At 39.6% G+C, this 24,246-nt stretch overlaps 2 protein-coding genes across 2 annotated transcripts; one reads left to right on the top strand and one right to left on the bottom strand.

Moving 5' to 3' along the window:
- Positions 1–1,903: 1,903 nt before the first annotated feature.
- On the bottom strand, positions 1,904–21,848 carry LOC134791336 (uncharacterized protein CG5098-like). The gene is made up of 13 exons (XM_063762352.1): positions 21,441–21,848; positions 20,978–21,175; positions 16,912–17,046; positions 16,457–16,554; positions 15,706–15,788; positions 14,465–15,000; positions 8,994–9,131; positions 8,407–8,734; positions 6,256–6,470; positions 5,099–5,241; positions 4,324–4,446; positions 3,875–3,996; positions 1,904–3,091 (listed from the first exon to the last, which is right to left on the bottom strand). The coding sequence occupies exons 2-13, from the start codon at positions 21,047–21,049 to the stop codon at positions 2,910–2,912; spliced, it is 2,175 nt and encodes a 724-aa protein (XP_063618422.1). The 5' UTR covers positions 21,050–21,175; positions 21,441–21,848; the 3' UTR covers positions 1,904–2,909.
- Positions 21,846–23,891, top strand: LOC134791319 (B9 domain-containing protein 1). Its single transcript, XM_063762333.1, has 3 exons — positions 21,846–22,166; positions 22,608–22,835; positions 23,377–23,891. Exons 1-3 carry the CDS (start codon positions 21,917–21,919, stop codon positions 23,490–23,492), a joined length of 594 nt encoding a protein of 197 aa, XP_063618403.1. The 5' UTR covers positions 21,846–21,916; the 3' UTR covers positions 23,493–23,891.
- The last annotated feature ends 355 nt before the right edge of the window (positions 23,892–24,246 follow it).

The raw sequence follows: 24,246 nt of genomic DNA, 5'->3' as shown, positions 1-24,246 counted from the left end.
TGCATTATTTCGACTTTTCTTGTAAGAGCGCTCTTAATACCTAATTTATAACTTATAAAGTTATAACCAAACCGTAAAATATCATAAGTTAAGCAGGAATACAATACCTGCCAGTTTTCTGACCTCCTTGTTGATAGGTATTAGATGAGGTTTACATATTTGGAACGGTTTACAAGTTCGGAAGAGCCACTTGAAAATAATCTACGTAAAGATTGTAATAATATTTAAAGGATCATGATGAATATTGGTAATACTTTCTATATAAATCAGTAATTGTGCTAAGTATTTTACACATTTTGGATACTTATTACAATGACTTTGTACCTATTTCATTATTAAATTGATTTTTTAATTATTTGAAATACGTGTTATGTTGATAGTACAATATGGTACAAATTTTTAATAGTATTTTCCACACAATAGTTCATTTCGAGCACTTATGTCACAACAGCTTAAAGTATATTGATAAGATAATTATATTATGGTGGTTATCTCCAGCATAGCCAAGGCTGCGGTTGAAAGCCACAAATAATGTAAACCTCATAGTTGTTTGCAATACTGTTCCATTTACTAAATATACCTTCGATAGGTGCCCCCACGTCCTCACGATAACTGCTATTTACATTACAACTATATTTACAGTCCTAGTCATCCCAATGGGACAACCATGAATATTTACATAATTCTAAAATTCCGATTACTAAAAAAATTACACCTATTCACTGTTAAATTTTAATGTATATGTAAAATATTCTGTACATTTTTTTTTCCGGATTTCGAAAATTGGATAATATATTATGTTAACATTATCTACAAATTGTCTATACATGTATTTAATCGTAACAAACGTCTCTATCGGTGAAATGTGGCGACGAGCGAAGCGAGGAGTATGGGAGATGCTTGTTAGAGGGTGCATTTATAGTTAGAGAATAAATGTAAATCATGGAATTGAGAATATAAGATTGATAAGAAAAAAGGGCATAGATATAACCAACCAGTTTTTAACAAAGTATTGTCAAAGTGAAGCATAGCTGCCTTGAAGAAATAACGTAGTAGTAATTGTAGTGCACATACATATTTTAATGCCCGATCATATTTTATCCCCAGATATTTGTTATCATAATGTTTATGAACTTACATAATGACTGTACAAGTACTGCTAGTTATATGGCTTTTGTTCAGGTTGTTTACAGGATGTTTACTAGTTTTGTATCGCATTTGTAGAAGCTCCTCGCTTAGCATCGACCGCCATGGTACCTAATCAAGCACATAGCCACTGGCTCATAAAACATTGTTTAAAAAAAATAAATCTTTTATTGCTTACGGATCAAACGGCAGTAGACTTAGATAGCATTACCACAGTAGACGCAGAAAAAACAATATAATCCATACAAGGTATAATCAGGAAGGTAAAGTTTATTTTCAAGTGAGATTACCTACTGCTTCTTATGCTTCTACTGTGGCTTTGTAGCTCTATGATTATACATTGCAGTAGTTATTTGAAAAATACATTTAATAGAATGTCAAATTACACACTGTTATCTTTTACAGTACATATGGCGCTACTTTACCGCACTAGTGCGATAATTAGCACATTACGTCACTATGTCAAAAATTAAAAGGGCCATAAGTACTGTAAAACGTTGTACGATACATGTGCGAATAGGTAATTCACAACTCGTGTTGAATTAAAACACTCGCTTCGGTCGTGTTTTAATTTATCGCCACTCGTTGCGAATTTCCTATTTTTCGCACTTGTCTCCTAATGTAATCTATCTGTTTTTGTTATCAACCTTTTACAATGTAGTTAATATTCATAATGTCTTTTTAAGATACTACTGCAATACACATAACTTCTCACAAAGCACACTCAATACTGGCATTACACATTTTGCTTACATTAACCATTGTATCTAGATGTACTTATACACCAAAATGACCAAAACACACCTTAAACGGTGCAAAGCTTATATCGGAACCATCCCTTTAATAAATATTGACGACAACGTCAAATCATAGGTAACAGAGATTCCATCATCAGATACGAGTACTTTCCAAATTTACAAAAAACTTAATTAAAATAAAAAAGGGCGCAAAAATAAAGTCTAAGACATAAATACATCAAAAGGGCAATCATAATTTGCTGTAAAATCATATCACAAGAGTTGCGCGCAAGCGAATTCGTCACTTAAGCTCACTTTTAAACTAAACATGTTTAAAGTGCAACACATTCAGTAAAACATATTTACCGAAAGTAGGCTTGTAAGTTAACTCACTCAATAGGTGGTACCATATTCAAGTTTGTCTGGATACTTGAGTGTGGTATAAATATTGAGATTGAGAGATGTCGAATGAGGTGCGGCGCGTCACGGGGAAATCATTTAAAAAGCTAAGCGTAATTTACACCTGAAACATCCATCCATGCGGACCCGCCGCGTTTTGTTACATATTTTTTTTACTGAATTTTCACATTCATGGTTTTATATTCATTTTATTTTATAGAACTTAGTAGAAGTAGGAATCAATATAATATTGTTTAGAACAGTTCACAGAAGCCTCATTTTTCCATAAAAGAATGACGCGTTTTTCAGCAATTCATTCTTTTACTTTTGCTAGACACGGTAGTTTTATTTCATAGAAATTCGCGCTCACGGCCTCCCGGGGCAACGGGGGCTAGCGCACACGGCTTATTGATCGAATCGGGATCCCGCCTGGACCACGGGCTCGCGGTATTTCGCTCGCTTTACCACTACAGTTCCCACACCGGTACACTTTTAGGGCTAACGCACCGCACCTCAAACTTCATCCCGCACTACGCAATGTCGTATCTCTCAATTTGTTTAACGTTTCACTGCACATCACTAGGTTCCCGCACTCATTCGTCCCAGTCGGTCGACACGGGTGTGGTCTTAGCTGGGTCCTATGTGCCTCGGGCAGGTGGGTCTGAACAGGTCGTCGTCCAGGGTCCAGGCCTGGCTGCGCGCGCAGGGCACGTGTGCGCGTGCGCGGCAGGCGCGGGCGCTGCACGCCAGCCCCGCGCCGCCGCCGCCGCACACCGTGCAGCGCGTGCCCCGGCACGACCACACTGCGCCTGGATAACACAGACAATTATTATAGAATTGACGCAGGATCAAGCTTTATAGTCAATGGATGCATGCTTAAATTCTAATTATTATTTAGAGTTAGAAAAGCATCTACATTGTCCTAGACTCAGCAAGGGGGTCGTAAGACTCAGTGTGGTACCGCCGAACCGGCTAACTCTGGCTTGCGGGTTGCTACACCGAGTAAGGCGCTATATGTGTCGCGCCTGCACTACACCGCCACGGCTGCTGAAGTGGTGGAGTACGTACACCAGAAGACCGGTTACTCGCTGAGGGTGTTCCAGCTTCGATCGCGCCACTACGTGCACTTCAACTCTTTTGTGGTGCGCGTGCCGCGACCGCTGCAAGAGACCATCGAGTGCGCCGACTTCTGGCCGAAAGGTGTCGTGTTTCGGAGGTTCCGGGGCAAACTGCCGAATCCGACACAAGAACAGCCGATTCAACGGAGCCACGCCGTTTTGTCGCATAAATAGTGTTTAGTTTTTAAGTTTATAATATATATATATGTATGTTAGTCTGTAAGGTATTTGTAATATGGGCCTTGTTGCCTGATTTAAATTTTAAATAATTTTTTTTTTTTAAATAAATAAATAACCCTTAGGGCTGATTAAGACGGCGCGCGAACTCGCTCGCATTTTAGTTACATTGCGGATTGTTGGTTACGTCCAATTCAATCGACCGATCAAAACCCGCAATGTAATGAAACTCGCATCGTCTCAATGAGCCCTTATGAATGACTCTCCCCTGGATCCATCCTTGAGTATAATACTTACTGGCGAGTCCCCATAGCCTTGCGCCAGCGGCGAGCAGTCCCGGCGCCCATACCGCACAAGCCTCGTGCAGCCAGGCGGAACCGGCCGCTTCATATTTTCGTCGCGTCGCCTCGTCCAATGCTCTGCAAATATAAGTCACCGATATAAATGTTTCGAAAAGATCGCTACATAATCTTACTAGTTTTTTGTCCCGGCTTTTGCCACAAAATCTTTTTACAAAAATAACTACCATACCCACAATCTAATATCACACGCCTTTAGTTTAGGCTACCAAAACGCACCATCACTAAAAATAAATTACGAGATCGGGGGAGACCCTAGCTCGTATAACCTGGTCAGAAACCCGTATAAGTGGTCATATAATTGTAATCATAGTGATTATCATCTCCTTAAAATACTTCATTACATAATGACATTAATCACGGCGCGTCGCATGCATTATTACGTACCTGTACTCGTCGCAGTCGGTGTCGAGGGGGTAGGGCCCGAAGAGGTCCCCGAGGCCGGCGGCGTGCGGCCCGCGCTCGCAGAACACGCACAGCCACGTCGCGTCCGGCGTCGTCGCGTCGTACCTGTACAATCATGACAATTAAAATGATGTCGTCGGTTTTATTGAGAATGGAAGAGTCTTTGCATAAACTCAAATGGCTTAACCGATCATGTTATAGTTTTCATTAAAGTGTCATTCTATGGAACTTGCTAACTATGTAAACAAACCGCTATATTGAAATAACAAAAATGATGAATTTACTAGACTTTTGTTTACATAGTTTGTAAGTTCCATAGAATGACAATTTAGAAGTCTTTACTAAGCTTTCTTTCATATTTTTTTGGGCATACGGTTCAAAAGTTAGCGAAGGGTCGGAGGCGGACCCAATTTTTCTTTTTTTTCGGAGGGATTATTTCCGAAAGAATTATTTTTATAAAAAAAATTGTTCTGGAACACCCCTATCCAACGACACCCCACACTATAAAGGCGGGATTCCACCAGTATGCGGCACAAGCATATTCAGTACAAAAATGCTTCTCGTTTTTTTTACCAATATGTCTGCATGATTTATTTATATATCCATGCCAAAATTACAGCTTTCTAGCAAACGATCACGGAGCAAAGACGCGTATGAAAAGACAGACAGACAGACAGACGGACATGCCGTAACTATAAGGGTTCATATTTGACTACGGAACTCAAAAAGTACCAGGGTGCGGAACATGAGTGTGTACCGTAAGCCGAGCGTGCTGCAGTGCAGGCCGCGCGTGCGCAGCCCGTTGCGGAATTCATCCTTGCGTCGCGCGGGCTCCTCGTCCTCGCCCGTCGCCGCGTTGATCACGGACACCGACAGCGGCGAGTCGCGCGGACCGCGGATCTGGAAAATCAACGTTAGCATTTACTTATTATCAACAGTTCCTGCACTTTAACACATTCATTGACACTACGTGCTACGGGTTACGCTCGTAGCGCGTAGCCACGTCTTTGCCGTATGGAGCGCGTAGTCGCTACGAACAGTGTACACGACAGTCGGGTTCTTGGCGCTGAACGTGTTAAGATGTCAAAAACCTCTAAGTGTCGAGACTTTTACATTTTTTGTCTGGCGCCCCTTTTCTGGCATTCATGGAATGCGGTTGGGATACGGATTCATTTTTCAATTCTATCAATGTTAAATCCTACGAATTTTGTCGTCACTAACCTGTGTTCCAGAATAGACACAACATTACAACGATAAGAACGGAAAAAGTTCAAAACCGCCCTGTTTAACCTTTTCGACGCCGTGTCAAACACAAAAGCTGTCACGTGGACGCCACGTCACCGAAGTGTCAAAACTGAAATTGAACTTTATGCATACGCACGTAGGTCTATGTTGCTCTGTGGTCTGTGACCGATTAATCAGTCTTTGGCGTTGAACCTGCGGTGCGGATATATCGGTAATTGGCGTCCAAAAGATTAAAAGACATGTCAAGATCGCTTACCTTCTTTCTAATGCTAAAAAAATGAACTATAGATGGTCAAGCAAATTTTGTCAGTAGAAAAAGGCGCGAAATTCAAATTTTCTATGAGACGAAATCCCTTCGCGCCATTTTTCAAATTTGCCGCCTTTTTCTACTGACAAGATCTGCTTGACCAACTATATAAGTCATAGACTAGGAATCCTCTAGACGGAGTTTAGAGCAATTATTTCATGAAACCGATGCTGCCAAAAATACTGGGGTGCGGGGGACGAGGTGAGCGAGTCCCGTGCCGTGATTGGTCCGTTCAAAGACACGGGCGCCACACAAAGACACTTTGACTCGAAAATGGAGTAAAACTACCGTATATTTGTGGCAGAGGGGGTAGCGCTACTATGCTCAGTCTGGAGGATGTCTTGTCTGTGATATAAGTATACCTGCACGTAGGGCCCCCTGGAGCGCCCTGAGCTGGCGTTGCTGCCGGAGTCGTACGCGTCCTTGTCCTTGGCCTTCCGGCCCGGCTTCTTCTTGTCGCCGGTGTCGGCGCGGGCGGCGCGGCGCAGGGCTTTCCTCTCGCCCTTGGTGGGCGCCGATTTTCGCCGCTTCCGCGCTTTCGTGGTTTGAGGTTTCTCTTTTTCTACTGGTTGGTCGCCTGAAATTGAAAGTGTATTTTGTTTTTCAACTGAATCTCTGCCTTTAAAAAGCCAGTGATTTAGTTTCGAATCAATCGGGTTGGACGAAATCATTGACTTATCTTTAAAGCCACCACTTATCTTTACGCTTCGCTTTGTCCACTATTGAAGCTGAATATATTGCCTTTTGGTAGATTTTTACATACAAGTATTATTTTCAAATAGTTTGCAACTTTTATATTTTCATCTGCTTTAGGCATGGCACAAACCTCAGGCTGGCAGCGGTCGGTAGGTGCCTCGGAAAACTAACCGCCGTATTCAGGATGCCCACCCGTCTCGGTCGATTAATATTTTTTAATACAAATGGATATTTTTAAATGATGATACAATACTATCTATTAAAAGGCTCTATAACATGGCATAGTTTCCTGATCAACTGGAGCCTTCTCGATCCCAGTAAACATTTTTCCCGGCAAAGTTACCAGCACTGGGCACGTCCGGTCGAGTGGGCTCGGCGAGGTGCGTGTGTTTACAGGTTAAGCTGGCTCAGTTTGGAAGACGATTCTAATAGTAGGAGATCCCCCATATAGCCGACCTTCACCAATCTGTCTGACGGATGAAACTATGAAAATATGAAAGAAAATATGTTTCAGAACATAAATAAATAGGGTTGCCTAAAGAAATATGGTCAAGGCTATTTTTAATAAATTTTTGAAAAAAAATTTTTTTCGGCATATTTCACCGATTTGTCTGACGATCGAAATGAGTTTCAATGGAAAGTATACAACTTGTACAACATAAATCATCTAGGTTGCCTATCTTTTTCCGGTCACTATTATGTGGTTGCCGTGTTTATACAGGTGATTTTATATCGATAATTGCACTCATCTGTCTGACGCTTGAATTATACATCAAAATGATGGTAATTTTATTGCAAATACAATGGTATAGGGTTGCCTGCGAAAATCCGGTCACAAATGAGGGTTGCCAGGCTTTTAATTAAAATAAGAAGGGAAAGACTTTTAGAAGGCAATAACTCATAAACGGCTGAACTGATCAAGTTTGTTTTAATTTTATTTGATTGAGTTTTTTAAGCACTATTTTCATGATTTTTTTCATATTTTTTGGACAGATTTTTCAAAAGTTAGAAGGAAAAACTTGTTTTTTTTTCTTTCTAAACGGTTATTTCCGAAATGATTCACTTTATCAAGAAATGTTTATTTAAAGACCCCTATTTATTTTGAAAGCCCTATCCAACGACACCCCACACTATGAGGTTGAAAAGAAAAAAAAATTGTCACACATTTTGTTTCTTTCAAAGCGATTATTTCCGAAAATATTCACTTTATCAAAAAATGTTCTTCTAAAACCCTTATTCATTTTGAAAGACCTTTCCAACAACATCCCACACCATAGGGTTGACAAAAAAAAAATCTCACATACATTTTGTTTCTTTCGAGGCGACTATTTCCTAAAATATTCACTTTATCAAAAAAATTTGTTTTAAGACCCCTATTTATTTTAAAAGACCTATCCAACAACACCCCACACTATAAGGTTGGAATGATAAAAAAATTGTCACACACATTTTGTTTTTTTCGAGGCGATTTGTGTTGTGGTGTGTGGTGTGTGGTGTCATAGTGTGGGGTGTCGTTGGATAGGCCTTTCAAAATGAATAAGGGTCTTTAAACAACATTTCTTGATAAAGTGAATCATTTCGGAAATAATCGTTTAGAAAGAAAAATAAAATTTAAAAAATTTATTAAAAATAGCCTTGAGCATATTTCTTTAGGCAACCCTATTTACTTATCTGTGTCCTGGAACATAATTTCTTTCATATTTTCATAGTTTCAGCCGTCAGACAGATTGGTGAAGGTCGACCATATATGTGGGATCTTAGACCATAAGGGAACGTCGGTGGAGGTCGAGTGTGAGGTGCGGAAAAGAATAACGCACCTTCTTGATTAACCGGCGCCTCCTCGATCCCCGCGAACATCTTCTCCAGCTGATTCTCGACCTCCACAAAGCTGGCGGCGCTGGGCTCGGCGGGCGGGCTGGGGTGGGCGGGGTGGGCCGGGTCGGCGGGGTGGGCGGGCTGCGCGGGCTCGGCGGGCTTGGCCTCGGAGGGGGACTCCACGGGCACGTTGGTGCAGGCCGAGGCCGTGCGCGCGGCGCGGCGCGGCGCCGCCGCCCCTCCCCCCGCCTCCCCCGCGCCCGCGCCCGGGGAGGGCGAGGGCGTGGGCGCGGAGGCGGGTGCTGGATCCCCTGGGGTCTCCTCCATCTGCTGATGTTTCAAATATTACTCACGTCTCTAAAATGTGTCTTGTTTCCCAACAGTTTAAACACTCACAGCGGTTAAAACGGAGCCTCTTTTTTGTAAAACTAATCACAAAATTGGTCTTTATAGATGATCCCTGTCCTACTACATTATAATAATGGTAGGTTTCAGTGGTTTACATTCTTGATCCATAAAAATTTTCTTTAAACAAATCTCTCTACCGAAAAGTAACGGAAATGAGCTAATCAATACCGGGGAAACTAACCTGGTGAACCTTCGGCGGTGAATTGGGAGCTTCATCCGGCTTGTGTTCGGTATCACTCGCGAGCACGCTCTTTAGCTTGTCAATGGTAACGGGTGGTTCGACGGGCTTTTCCGGTTCTTTCGGCGCAGGCTCCTCGATCTGCCAATTGATTATTTATTGGTTTAGGATTTTAAAGTAATTTAATTTTAAACTTAGTTTGAAAAATTTGTAGAATCTGGACAGAAAGTTAATAGTACCTAAGTGAAATTTTTTTCTTCATTGTTAGTGCATATGTATTTTGATGAGTACTAAGATATATAGTGTAGTAAATAAAGGTAGTGGACCCCGCAGTAATTCCTCAGCCAGAAAAAACTTTACAGTATGATAAAGTATCAATAAATAAAAAGTATTGTATAAATTTCCAAAGAATAATAATAATAGAATTAAGGTGGTTCGCCTAGGTTACTCAAAACTTAACTCTCGCTAGATGGCACCACTTTTGCAAAATTTCAGGTTTTATTTTTTTGTGAAATGGTCATGGTATTTGTATACTTAAAAGTATGTTTCGCGCACTCTTTAAATAAATATTGAACTATTTAAATAAACATTGAATACTTCATTGTGCAAAAACCACCTTTTTAATTCGACGGAGTGTTGCTGTCACGCTTTTTCCTACTATTACTCACACATGCAAACAGTGTTTCCGTGATCCTTGTAGTAGACAATTTCACACAACGTAAGTATGTTGCAATAGCGTAACGGTATGTTCGTGGAAATACGTGCAAGAGGATTGGGGTTCAAGACTGGTGCGAGTAGGTAATTTCTTTTTGTTTATTTTAGTCTTTTTGTGTTATCTTACCTTTAAACGAGCAATTATTATATATATATTGTTATTTATATATTTGGATGATATCAGAAACGGCTCTAACGATTTCAATGAAATTTGCTATAAGGGGTTGGATCTCTTAGCTAGGTCTGATCTGTGAGAAAACGCGCATTTTTGAGTTTTATGTTTTCTAAGCTTTGGTCGGTCTCCCAGATATTCAATCTCTTCTTCCTCGCGTGGGGTCCGCTTGGCATCTAATCCCAGAATTGGCATGGGCACTAGTTTTTACGAAAGCGACTGCCCTGACCTTCCAACCCAGAGAGTTAACTTATTGGGATTAGTCCAGTTTCCTCACATTGTTTTCTTTCACCGAAAAATAGGTATCGGTATATAAATAGGTTTCGGTAAATAGGTATCAAATGATATTTCGTACCAAATATCATTGGTACGAGCTGGGGTTAGAACCCGCGACCTCCGGATTGCAAGTCGCACGCGCTTTCCGCTAGGCCACCACCGCTCCCCCAGATATTCAGTATTAGTTGGTATTAGGGTATGTGCGGAAAGAGAAGAGTCGTAGAATGTATGGGCTCCCCTACATTTCAAGACTCTTCTCTTTCCGCACAGACTCTATCAATAAATTACTTTATCAACGTTTTCAAAAAAAATATTCAATACCTGATTTTCACAGCTTTTAGGGTTCCGTACCCAAAGGGTAAAACGGGACCCTATTACTAAGACTCCGCTGTCCGTCCGTCCGTCCGTCTGTATGTCACCAGGCTGTATCTCACGAACCGTGATAGCTAGACAGTTGAAATTTTCACAGATGATGTATTTCTGTTGCCGCTATAACAACAAATACTAAAAACAGAATAAAATAAAGATTTAAGTGGGGCTCCCATACAACAAACGTGATTTTTGACCGAAGTTAAGCAACGTCGGGCGGGGTCAGTACTTGGATGGGTGACCCTTTTTTATAGATAATGGTACGGAACCCGTCGTTTGCGAGTCCGACTCGCACTTGGCCGGTTTTACCTAAAATAAAATGAAAACATTTATTTAAGTATTTTTTTTATTTTGAATTCAAGTACAAGTACATTTTTTTCATATTTGTTATCCGTAGTAGTCCCTGTACCTGAAAGAAATATAATATCATGAATCATGATAGGAAAAAATCTCTGATGTAATAGGAAGAAAGATGATGCAACAATATGGATTCTAATAATGTTATAATCGAGTTATAATTTACTTACCTGGTAGTAACTGTAATTGTGTTCTTCATTCATGGACAAAAAATCCATTATTTTCAACCACAGGAAATATTATAAGTACATTTCTTTTTTATTACAGTGAGGATGTCCTGATTGTAAAAATCAAAGAGATTAGGTAGAGTACAATTTCTAATTATCTTTGTAAAAAATAAACAAATACGCGTAGTCATTCGCTTTTTGAAAATAAGAAAAATTAAATAAACATATAAAAAAAAACAATACGAAATTTAGGTGTAAAAAAATTACAAAAAGTTATATCCCAGCATACAATGCTGGGGATCGAACCGGGAACTTTCCGATTGAAAGCAAAAAAGCGACTGTTTGCAAAACACGCCATGATAGTTCTTAGCTAAGCTGACGAATTTCGGGTACTTATTCTCGCTTCAGTCAATTAAGTACCTGTCAACAAAATTGCACTAAACACTGCGATCATATATAACCATGGATACCGCCTTTAGGAACATTACCGTTCAAATTCTCGGGCCAAATTAGCACACATACACAATTACGCCTACATTCAAATAAGACGACGCGTTTACAGAGCCTGTAATCAAAGCTGGTAAACAAAATAAGAGTCATCTTTATTACACTAATGGTACATAGCTAAGTGTAGATGAAATGCATATAATGTCAATAACTACCAATCAGCGACATTAATCCGCTAATAACCTTCTTGCTGTACGTACTGGCCGCTGAGAGTTCGCGGTTCATATTTGATTAGAATATGACTTGGACAGGGATAGGTTTATGCCATACAGTGAAGAACCAGTCAAATAATTCACGTATAATAATTTAATGCAGATTAAAAGATAACTAGTTAAAATGTTGTTATGACATGACAGACTAACTCAACATAAGTAAATATATAATTGTTGTATAAATGTATTCCGCTATAATAAGTATATTGTATATTTAATTATAAGTCACGTTCAGGTATAGTCTGTCCGTTTTTCTAAGATCAAGTACGCCATAGTAAATGTATGGCGAACTTGATCGGACTGGCTATACCGTCTGCAAAATTTACATGGGTACACGAATCGGGTCAAAAATATTTGAACAGGCGGAGTCACAATAAATCCCCACTTTCAGTTCAGAATATTTTATATGTATATAGCCGGTCAAGCAAGTTTGTCAGTAGAAAAAGGTGCAAAATTAAAATTTCGCGGACCACAGCCGTTCGCGCGCTTACATTTTCTAAATTTGCCGCTCTTATAATATTTTAAACTTTCGCGTTTTGAACACATATTAACTCACATTATACGAAACGAAACTGATTTACGTCGGTAAATCAAGGTAATTGAATATAATTCGCGTTAGACCCGTCTATAATGTGAGTTAATATGTTTGCCGCTCTTTTCTACTGACGGAAATGGCTTGAGAGAGAACCTACATATATGTGACAGTAGAGGGTGGATTCAAATGATCAACATTTTCGGATAATGTGTGTATTTGTTAAATTAATTCAGTGAAAGCATGATAGGAAAAATGTATCTACATATAGGAGACCGGGTATGATTATCTCACGGGTTATATTTCATGAATAGAACATATTCTAGATATCTTGCCAGGCATCCACTCAATTTCATGTCTCTTTAATTGGACAGCTTTTTTCCATAGTTCTCTGCGAATAGCATCTTGTGGGAATCTGAATGGAAAGTAATGTAAAATGACAATACCAATTTTGATTATTAATTTGAAATAACTAGGTAGTTTTTTTATAGCTCCATCTCATGAAATAAAAAAGGAAAATACAAATCTGTAAGAAGGAATTTATTACTACATTTATAATTATATAGAAAATACCTAAACCAAACACAAGTTAATAAAATAGTCTACATCATTTAGCATAACACCATCCCTATTATCCTCGCAATTTAAAAAGTCGTATGTTGTTATGAAAGTCGTATGCAGTTGTTACGTTTTAGCTTAGCACGGTAGTATTGAAAACAAATCGTCATGTTTTTTCCAAATTCTACTGAAGTTATCTGTTTACTACAAGTGAAAAGTGATTCCACTGTCCTTGGTATGAACTAAAATAACTTCTGCACCACTTCACGACACATGAATATATTTTTAATTACAAAAAAACGTTGTTTTTATAAATCAATTTAGCCATTTGTCACTGACTGTCATCTCGGTGGTACTGAGATTGCCAATCGAGCAGTTTGTAAGTACCGCCTATCGCGGGGTAGTTTGCGTTGGGTCATAATTGAGCGGACAGAATACTTCCATGTATAGCATTTCGCTGACTAAACATGACGGCACTCCAAATTCGCGCCGTGGTCAGCCCGGCAACGTCGGAAATAGTATGGCAACGTCGCAAATGTATCTGTACACGACATTTGTGACACACACATACGTAAAATTGATGAAAATTTAACTATGATTATTGCATGATTTCTGTATGAAACATTGTTTTCCTATTAATTTCGCGCAAACGAATATTCGAAAGTAGATAAATGCGGAAATATTTATGTACTAATAGTGTGTAGTGACTTAATGCAATGCGATTGAATTTTGTATGAAAATCGAACCACCTTAAAGTAAATACCTCCAGTCTTAAATCGTTAATATCTTTTTACGGAAAAATGCTCCGTTCAAACTTTCTTCACCAGACATATTCATGTAACGTATTGCAACAATATATGAAATATCAAAAAAATATCCCAGCAGAAATACCAGTATTAAGAAAATAAAATTTTTTGGCGTGTCTTGGACCGGAAAATTGCTCAGTCTAATTTTTTCACTGGAATGCCATTTTATTGCCGTTTTATACCTACAAAATGAAAATCTAAAAATTTTCCACTCCCAGTTTTTAATAGTTCTATAATACATGCATTTCGATACGCATTTTTTTTGGATTTTTTTATCCACTGCGCCAAATTATATTCTAAGATCATATAAGAAGAAAAAAATGACAGAGCAATTTTCCGATGAAAATGAGCGTCAAAAAAAGGAAGTATCATAAAAAAATATTCTCATGTTTGACAAAACTTTTAGTATCACATTTTTTTTCTAGTATCACATACTGATACAAATAACTTATTTTGTAAAATAATTTTGGACTGAGGAATTACTCGGTTCAATATATAATCAGATTTGTGTTTTTACCTAACTTAGGAGTGTTTTTTTTGGATATTTATAATGTTAGTCTCGGCTCATACTATACAATAACCAAGCTAAATTTCATCGACTGAGAAATTAATGCATGGGTCTCCATACAACAACTTGCTTCATTTACTACACTAATAAGGTGACATGAAATTTTGTGGGAAAATGTCGATGACCATTTTTGTGCATCAAAACGAGAAAGTTTTTATTTCAAGGTTTATGTTTTGGAATACTGAAATCGTATACATTTACTTCGCAAGTACTTTAAACAAAATGATAATCTTTACCTTTTGGTCCGTGCTGGCGATCATAGCCGCGATATCGTCGATGGTCTCCGCGGAGCCGGAGCGCGTTTTTCTCCGCACCGGGGGCTCCGGCGGCGGCGCGGGGCGCGCCCCCGGGCCGTTCCGCGGCGGCGAGGCGCCGTTCACCTCCCCCCGCCCCGGCGCGCGGGGGAGGGGGAGGGGGAGGGGGAGCGGCGGGGCGGGCACGCGGAGGGTGCGGTCGGGTTTCCTCTTGCGCTTGGTGGCGTGCGGGGAGTCGGCGGAGTCCTCGTTGGAGGAGGGCGGGGAGGGGGTGGTGGGCGCGCGCGCGGCGACGATGACGCTGGGCGGGGCGGGCGCGGGCGCGGGCGCCGGGGCGAGGCGCTCGAGCAGCTCGTCGACGCGGTGGTGTCTGGGCGCGCGCGCGATGAGGGAGTTGATGGTGGGCGCGTCGCGCACGGACAGCGCGGCGCCGTTGCGCGCGCCCAGCGACAGGTCCACGCCGCGCGCGTACCCCGCCCCCGCCCCCGCCCCCGGCTCCAAGCCGCGCGTCAGCTTATCTGGAACTACCCCTACCATTTTAAATACAAAAAAAAAACATTCTAGTGTAAGAATAATCTTCCTGTAGGTGTGCCGAAACCTCATTTTTAAGAATTTGAGCGCGACGTAGACTCTACGTGCCGGCCTATTTCCGACTTCCGAACGGCGATCGTTAAGTTAGCTTTACGGTTTAAATCACATATTTTTATTCACTCGTGTGACATGTTTCGGAAAGCCTGAATTTCCATTTTCAAACACTTAGTGTGAGGCCTGAGTGGACGCTCGAAGCGAAGCGTTCGGCGGGGCGTGCAGCGTGGCGTCGGGCTCACGAGTGATTTGAGCAGCGTGCACTAAGGCCGCTCCTATACGTTTGCATTTGTTTAACATGCACGCCGCACGCCCCGCCCCGCCGCACGCTCAACTCGAGCGCCCACTCAGGCCTTACACTAACAGTGAATAAGTAGAACGTGCTTTCACGTGAATTCAAATTCGCCGCGAGTTTGAATTCCTAACGGAGTTCCGAAACTCAATGTTACACAACTTATCGAAACTGACGGTATCTTTATTGTACCATAACTTTAAAAAGAAAAACTTTTTAACGACAAAAGTTAATAAATCCGAACCTATCAGTTTCCTACCGCATGGTAAAATAAACAACTGAGCAAACGAAATTAAGAATGTATTAATTAAAAACGACATTTTAATTATAAAATTTAAATACATACCTCTACCTGGTCCCAAGTGTGCGTACAAGTCGGCCGGAGGCAACGCGGCGCCAGCTTTCACGTCGCCGGGCGACGGAGTATGTCTGCGGGATAAAATAATAGTTTAATTATATTCTCCTAAACTACAGCATTCATAAATCAAAAAAACAATTTTTATCAATCTATGCGCAAATAAACAATAACACGAAATCGTATTAGGATCGGCCACACCACTGCTCAAAAAAATTTGACGCACTGTTTACGCAGCAAAAGAAATCAAAAAACCAACGCATAAACACGTCGCGAATTTTAAACTACGGTCGGTCCTTATTGCTTGCTCTCTCTGACGCAAAACTGCATTCTATATTAAACAGGATTGGCTAAGGTTGATCAAATCCAGACTAAATAATTGACAAAAAAAATTTAATGAATGTCCAACATAGTGTACCGACTTTCGAGAGCCATAGGCAAATTAAATTGCCCTTGCAGCCAACTTGCTTACGAAATATCTACAGATGTAGTGAATAATCCTTTACCATCGCGTTTTCACGGAAACGCACGACCGTGTTATGCTATTTCAGTCAATCTCAGTACAAAAAGTACTGAGGTTGACTGAAGTATCATGACAAATACGAACGGTTCCGACAAAATACGATGGCAAAGGATCGTTCACTACATCTGTAAACATCTATGCTGTGTGCATATAGATGTTCCTCTGCATTCTACTGTATCATGATTATGACTGACCAATCTATTAATTAAAAACCCATACCTGAGTAGATGCTTGTCGGGCGGTGTGGGCGTGTGGCGGTACAGCTCCGGCGGCGTGGCCGTGTGCCGGAACACCGAGTTGCCCGCGCCCTTCATGGCCTGCAACATGAGCGCCTTCAAGGGATAAACATTGTGCCCAGTCAGAGATGACAGAGTAAAGAAAATACAGCACGAATGTCAATTAAGATAAATATTATTCTTATTCCATCGGGTTTACAGAGTTGCTGTAGTTGCCTTTGTAGTTGATTTTCTCTTATTGTTAGTAATTGCTTTTTAAACTTAAGGTGAATATGTCAACGAAAGTGACGTAGCGACGACACAACGAAATAACAAACGTGCGCTATATTTCGCTACATTTGGCCTCTACGCGCCTACATGCGCTTCCAAAAACGAGCTTATAGGCGCGTATAGAACGCTAGTCTGAAACCGCCCAAAGAGTAGTCTTTACGTTCTCACCTGCAGCGGATCAGGGGGTGAGGGCTGCGGCACGTGGTAGAGGTGCGGCGGGGGGGTGGGCGTGTGCCACGTCACGCCGCGCTCGGACGCCATGTGGGCCTGGGGCGCGCGCGCCAGCAGGTTCGCCATCTGCAACTGATGGTAAATGTTCTTAATACTAGTTTTATTTGTAGAGGCTGAACTGGGCTGGCATCCTCAGAAAAATTAACCTTTAAGTCCCCAGGGTCTAGATTTGCCATCCAAAATAAGATGTTGATGTTTAAAACATAAAAAATGAATTTTGATTCTATTTGCTGACTGATATCAATAAGTGCCCCGTAAACTGCCAGTCTGCTGGCTTCCTTATCTCAAAATTTGGAATAAGCATAAATATTCATCCCCTGTGACCTGGAGGGAATTTATTCTGAACTTATTGAGTAACTAGGAGTTCTAAATTCAAAGACAAAACAACTGCTTTTAGGTCTCAGGACTTCCTCCATGTTGTTGGAAGCATTTGTTTTCTTATGATACTATTTGTCTCTATACTGCAAAACGTAATTCAAGACCAAAAAAAGTAAGACAATGTTGTCACTGCAATAATTTGTTTGTAAAATAGTAAATTCCTTTTGATAAATAATCACGCCTAGATAATTTATTTATATTAAAGGTAGGAAAATAAGATGTTGATGTTTAAAACATAAAAAAATAAATTTTGATTCTATTTGCTGACTGATATCAATAAGTGCCCCGTAAACTGCCAGTCTGCTGGCTTCCTTATCTCAAAATTTGGAATAAGCATAAATATTCATCCCCTGTGACCTGGAGGGAATTTATTCTGAACTTATTGAGTAACTAGGAGTTCTAAATTCAAAGACAAAACAACTGCTTTTAGGTCTCAGGACTTCCTCCATGTTGTTGGAATTTGATTGGTTTTCTTATGATACTATTTGTCTCTATACTGCAAAACGTAATTCAAGACCAAAAAAAGTAAGACAATGTTGTCACTGCAATAATTTGTTTGTAAAATAGTAAATTCCTTTTGATAAATAATCACGCCTAGATAATTTATTTATATTAGTAATTTTACTCCTACAATTTAAAAAAGAGTACTTTTATTTACTTATTTTTACATAAATACAAGACGCGCTAGTAAAAAATGCCTATTGTCTTACTTTTTTGGTCTTGAATTACGTTTTGCAGTTTAGAAAGGTTGGTAGTCCTTTCTTCATTTCATTTAGTTCACTTTTGTCCCATACCATTGGAGGGAATGCACCTTCTGACCCAAATCTTGCTGACACTAACACCAAAGAAAATTTGAAATAGAGGAATTATATCAAAGTAAATTATGTAGTCAGTACACTTACTGCCATCATTCGACAGAAATGATTAAAACTTTTAGAATGCCATTTGACTTTGATCCTTATTCTTCCACTGATAAGTGTTGAATTTGTTAAATGTCAAAAAGTATCGGCATCTACTCGAGAGTAGGCCAAAGGTATGGTGCCATCGCTCGAAAAGATGGCGATGGCACCATACCTTTGGCCAATCTTATATTTATTTAACTTATGTTTGTGGACCGAGCGGACCAGATGCAGAGGACTTACGAACTGCGTGATCTGGATACGGTGCAGGAATTTGTGTACCTGGGGTCACTAGTTTGTAATAACGGGGACTGCGATAAGGAAGTGATAAGGCGTGGGCAAATGGCCAAATCAGCTGTCAACCGGCTGGGGAAAATATGGAAAAACAGAAACATCAAGCGCAACACAAAAATACGCCTCATGCGCACTCTCGTTTTCTCCATATTTCTCTATGCAGCGGAAACTTGGACCCTAAAAGCTCGCACAAGGGCAAGAATAGACGCGTTCGAAATGTGGTGCTGGCGCAAAATGTTGGGCATCTCATGGACAGCGCATCGCACCAACGTGTATATTCTGAACGAGCTCAACATAAAAACCCATCTATCTACTATCTGTCTCAGGAGAATCCTCGGCTTCTTTGGGCACTTGGCCCGGCGGGAACCCGACAGTCTAGAGAAGTTGATGATCGGTGGCCAGGTTGAGGGCAGAAGAGGCAGAGGCAGAATACCCACACGCTGGTTTGATGCCATTGAGGCAGTCACACGCGTCAAGTTCCAGGGCTCTATGCGGAAGGCAGAAGATCGGCCAGGTTGGAGAGCAGTCCAAGAAAACGCAACTTATGGCGGTCACAACCCTCAGTCATGAGGTTACGACGAAGAAGAAGAAGATATTTATTTTGACACTATTCCTTTAGTCTTAATTCTATTTATTAACACTATGAAAGTATGAATCAATACTGCAATTTCTCTTTAAATAAGGGGTCTTATTGCCCCCTACTAATCTTGTGTATGTGCTAACTATAACTTAATATATTATTTATTCAAAACCCCTCTGCCATCAGTGGTTTTGAATTATGTTTTATGTTCCGAATCTAAATTAAAGACTATGAATTAACTTTTGGAAGGCAACTGAAGTAGTGATAGATAATTACTCATTTCAAAACTAAATTATACACTAGTGGAGCAACTATAATTAGAGGCAAACTTCTTTTGAAGCAATTAGCCCTGTAATTTGAATGTAATTACTGAAACTGTGAAACTGGTTGTTGTATCTATTTTACAATTTTACTTTATAGTACACAATGTCATTGGCATTCTCTAGGTGAAAGAAGTTAGATTTTGTATCAAATTACTGTTAGAAGTATAAAATAAAAAAAACTACATATTCATTACAAAGCCTTGGGAAGTTGCGGCACTGTCTCAGGAGCACCACAAATTGTTATGCTCCAGAATTTTCAAGGGAGTTGCAAATATTACAAGATGTACTGCAACGGCAGAAGTTGCTAAGCGGGCCAGGTGTTCAAAATGATCTTGATGCGACTTTATTGTTGAGAAAATAAGTGTGTCAAGGTAATTATGAACAGCTTGCCCGCTTAGCCACTTCTGCTGCTGACTGTACAGGATTTTCTACCCAATAGAATTAGAAACTTTATAACATCAGGCCAGCATTACAATTTTAATATTGTTTAGTGAGAAAGTATGAAGTTTTTTTATTTAAACCCATTAGTAGTAACCATCTTATATCCTCTCTCTACCCAGACATCCAAATTTGCTAAGAGAAATGCAAAGTTTTATCAAAATAAAGATTCAAAATAGAAAGTATTGGGAAACCTTTTTATAGGCCTTTGGGCGGCTAGAGGTTTTAACAGTGTTAAAGCACAATACACTTTAATCATAGTTATCAGAGACTTTCCTGTATAACAATTATAGGTATTTCATGAAGTGCTTTGTTGATAATTTACATAATTAGCTCCAAGATAACATAGTTATGTTGTCATTGTTTATTTGTAAGATTTTCCATACCGAATTATCATACATACCTACACCTATACTTATGATGGCTATAATGTAGTTGCGATGACTTTAATTTTATTGAATTAATATAATATACCTACTTGAAAGTAAGGGCATAAAGAAAATAGAGTACCTATACATAGTATGTTTTATTAATTTATGCCCTCTGTGCATTAAATAAAGCACGGGGATTTCCCTTTCGATAGTAAAAGACAATTAATATATTGATAAAGTAGGGTAGCATGAGTAGCATGTACACAATCACAGGTTCTGTTCTCAATGAAAATGATTTGTTGATCATTTGCAAATTAGATAAAATAATGACATAATATTATGACCTTAGGCCGTTGACACATATTTATGAGTGGATCAGCTGACATGCACATGGGGAACTAATATTAGGTACAATTTAATTTTACCAACAACTGTAATAGCAAAATTTGTTAATTCGTATAGATGTAAAAACTTGACTTGAATATAATAAAATATATTTCAAATCACATTAACAATCGAGGAGCTTCGAAATATGTTTCTTTAAATAAATTTTTACTTTAATTGTGTTAGTGTGTCAGATAAGCTTCATCAATTCATTGATAAGACAATAAAAAGCATTGTTTTACATCAAGCAATGTCCTATATAATAAATTATTCTAACAAGAGTAGGGAAATAGGTTAAGAATGCTTGTGGGACAACAAAACAAGAATATAAAGTACCACCTGCAGGGGGCTCCAGCTTGAGCCCAGTTGCGACTGCCGCCCGTTGGGGTTGTGCTGCGAGCCGGACATGGCGGTTCTCGACGCGAGTCCAGCTGAGTCCCACAACAAACACCCTCTCAGTCCACCATAATGATGCCGGCAATTTTCAAGACTTCGCCCGCGTAACTCTTCCCCTTACGACGTGTGCAGATCCTTCTGAAACGTTCCCATGCGAACACATTAATTTTTCACCGCCACCGCACAGCCTATCACTATCCCGAAACACCGACAACACTCTAACTGGCGTAAACACCACTTGTATCAAAGAAAACCAGATTTATTTCGCGTGTGGAATGGTGTTCAAGGGTCTGATGCTCACTTCGCGTGACATTTTGAACGCATTTACAATTCGAAATAAAGTACTTATGCGGCAATTTAAGACTTGAAAGACGTGTATAGAATGTTCACTAATGTGTCTTACCGAGTTTAGCTTTGTATTTTGCCGAGAACTATCACAAATTAAACAAATTTCGACAAAATGCTGTAAAATGACTTCCAACAATGGTGGCCGATTGGCGAATTTTTGAAAGAAACTCCATCTAGTGACAAAATTCAGAGCCGTGTCGGTAAAGCAGTTTAACGGAAGCATGTTTTCGTATTGTCTATGGTTATAGAAAAAACCGTAACTTTACACAATAAAGTTAAATTTAATTAATTGAATAAACTTTAGTAGTATTCAAGATCGTGATTATATTTGTAGCAATCATTAATAAATAAAATATATTACGTAGTATAAACGTCATTGGATACATTTTACGGTTTTTACAACACGTTTTAATTCTGGCAATATTCGTTGCTATAGCGACGTTTGTTTTGGTTTCGTTTTCCTGTCAACTCAAGTTTACCCGGTGTACGCGGAATCTCTGAATGCGAAATTATTACTTCGTGAATTTATAAATGAAAGACATCGAAATTACCAAGTTTCTCGTGTCATTCACGGGTCAAATTGAAAATGTGGTGTTCCCGGCGGGTGTATTCGACGAGTTGTTGTATATTCAATATGAGGCTGTATGGGGCCCCGATTGGAGTCCGGTGTCGGGTTTAACATCAGGGAATAGTCAGATGGCTCGTTCAGGAGCCAATCCTGAAAGGGTAGTCTTTAATATGCCTTTGGAGTTGGTTTTCAGCAGCACAAATGTGTCAGGATGTAAGTTGCTATGCATAAGTATTAAATCAATCTCAACGCCATTTGACTTGAGTTTTTCAAATCGGTAGTCGATAAATTGAAATACTTCAGTTATATGAATGTAGCAAATAGCAAACACCCATCTTACTATATGTAGGTACCAGAGGTACCTCCTGTTATCCTGTAAGCTTCTTTTTCTAGGTACATACCTATAATGTAAAGGCAACGATGGGCTTGTAGAACGTTAATCGTTTACATTTTCTCAAGTCTATATTAGGTACCTAGTGTGCTACGAATTGTTACTTTAACTAGCAGAAAAATGCAAGAAGCATTTAAAAGTTCAAGTATAAAACTGGAATAGTTACATAGGTACTAAACAGGTAGTAATTGAAAGATTAAACACATCATTCTGCCGTTATAATTTTTTATTGATATTTTGACTTCCTGTGAACTCCCTAACAGGGCCCCAACTGGTGATCACAGTCCGCGCACAGAACACGATAGGCGGGGACACGCTGCGTGGCTACGCGTTAGTTCCACTGCCGGCCACCGCGGGCGCGCGGGCGTGCGCGGCGCCACTGCTGCGCCCTCTGGCCGCGACCATGCTGGGCGAGTGGCTCGCCTGGCTTACTGGCAGGCATCCTGAACTCGCAGAGCCGAGGATGCTGGCTTCTGGAAAAGAGAATTATTGTAAGTAGGTACCTATTACGCGGTTATCACATTGATGTGGATCCTCACGTCGCTTTCGGTGTGTGTTAGCCAGACAGAGCTTAACTCCTGCGTAACTCAAAATCTATTAAAAAGTAATTATTACCTAATGTCGGAAAGTTTCCAAAAATGCTAAATTTGAAAAATTGAAAAATATCGGAAACTTCTCATACTTTTGTATGGGGATCTATATTTTCCATTTCGAAAATGAAAGTTTCCTTTTAAAAGTTTAATTTTCAATCAAATTTCCGAATCATTTTCAATTTTTTTCAAACTTTTCGCAACTTGCACATCTGTAGTAAATCCAAGTAGGTATTTTATTTTGTGTTTTTGTAAATACAGATACGTCAGATACAGAAAAACGGTACTCTACCAGGAGTCCAATAGCGAAAAGTGGTGAACATAACTGTAGTGGGCGTGACGAAACGAAACTCTTTATCTTAACAAATTTAACGTGACCCAATAGAACTTATTTCGTGTGACGAGTGGTGCCCTAAGTTAAAATTATAATTAATTGTTTCAGTGTTAAGAACCGAGTCGTATGGGACGGTAGAGGTGCGAACGTCCATGGTCTCTAAGGACTTCAGGCGGCTTGGGTACGACAATCAACCATCGCCTAACGAGACTTATAACTCTTGATATTTTTAGGCAGGTTTAGAGTTACTTGAATTATTTTGGTGAACATGTAGTAATAAGGGCCAGTTGCACCAATCACACTCACAAGTAGGTACCTAATCAGAGGTACGTAGGTACTCGTACAAAACCAGACCAGTCGCCTAAATAGTGTTTAGTTTTTTAAGTTTATATAAAATGCATATATATGTTAGTCTGTAAGGTATTTGTAATATGGGCCTTGTTGCCTGATCTAAAATGTTAAATAAATAAATAAAATAAAGAATCCAGCCATCATCCCGTAGAAATCCGTTAGGTACTATTTTCATAGCGAATGCATTGTACCTAATTAGGTATAAGTAGGTATGATTTGGTGCAATCTGTTCTGTATAATTTATTGAATAAATTGACGTTTTATGTAGTTTAGGCGTACTTATATTCATTTCGTTCCTTTTACATTATTTATTTTTAGTTACAGTAGTTATATTACATTCGCTCTCAGGGGACGATTAAAACTTAGCAATTTTAAGTCCGAATGTTGTAAGTCAAAACAATATGAATGAAAAAAAGAGTAAGTATTGTAATGGTCTATTTGTTTCATTCAATTATTGCGTTTGCAATGGTAGTACAACTTATACGATTATTTTCTTATTTATTTTAATTTAAGTTACCTAAGGTAAGGGGTAGGTACCAATTAGCCCGACAAATACCTAGCGTTAAAGAAATTTTAGAAATTTGCAAGCACTTAAACTAAGGAAGACCTAATACTTAATTACTTACC

Source organism: Cydia splendana, chromosome 6 (assembly GCF_910591565.1).
Source record: "Cydia splendana chromosome 6, ilCydSple1.2, whole genome shotgun sequence".
Taxonomy (NCBI): Eukaryota; Metazoa; Arthropoda; class Insecta; order Lepidoptera; family Tortricidae; genus Cydia; species Cydia splendana.
This window is presented reverse-complemented; position numbering and strand designations above follow the sequence as displayed.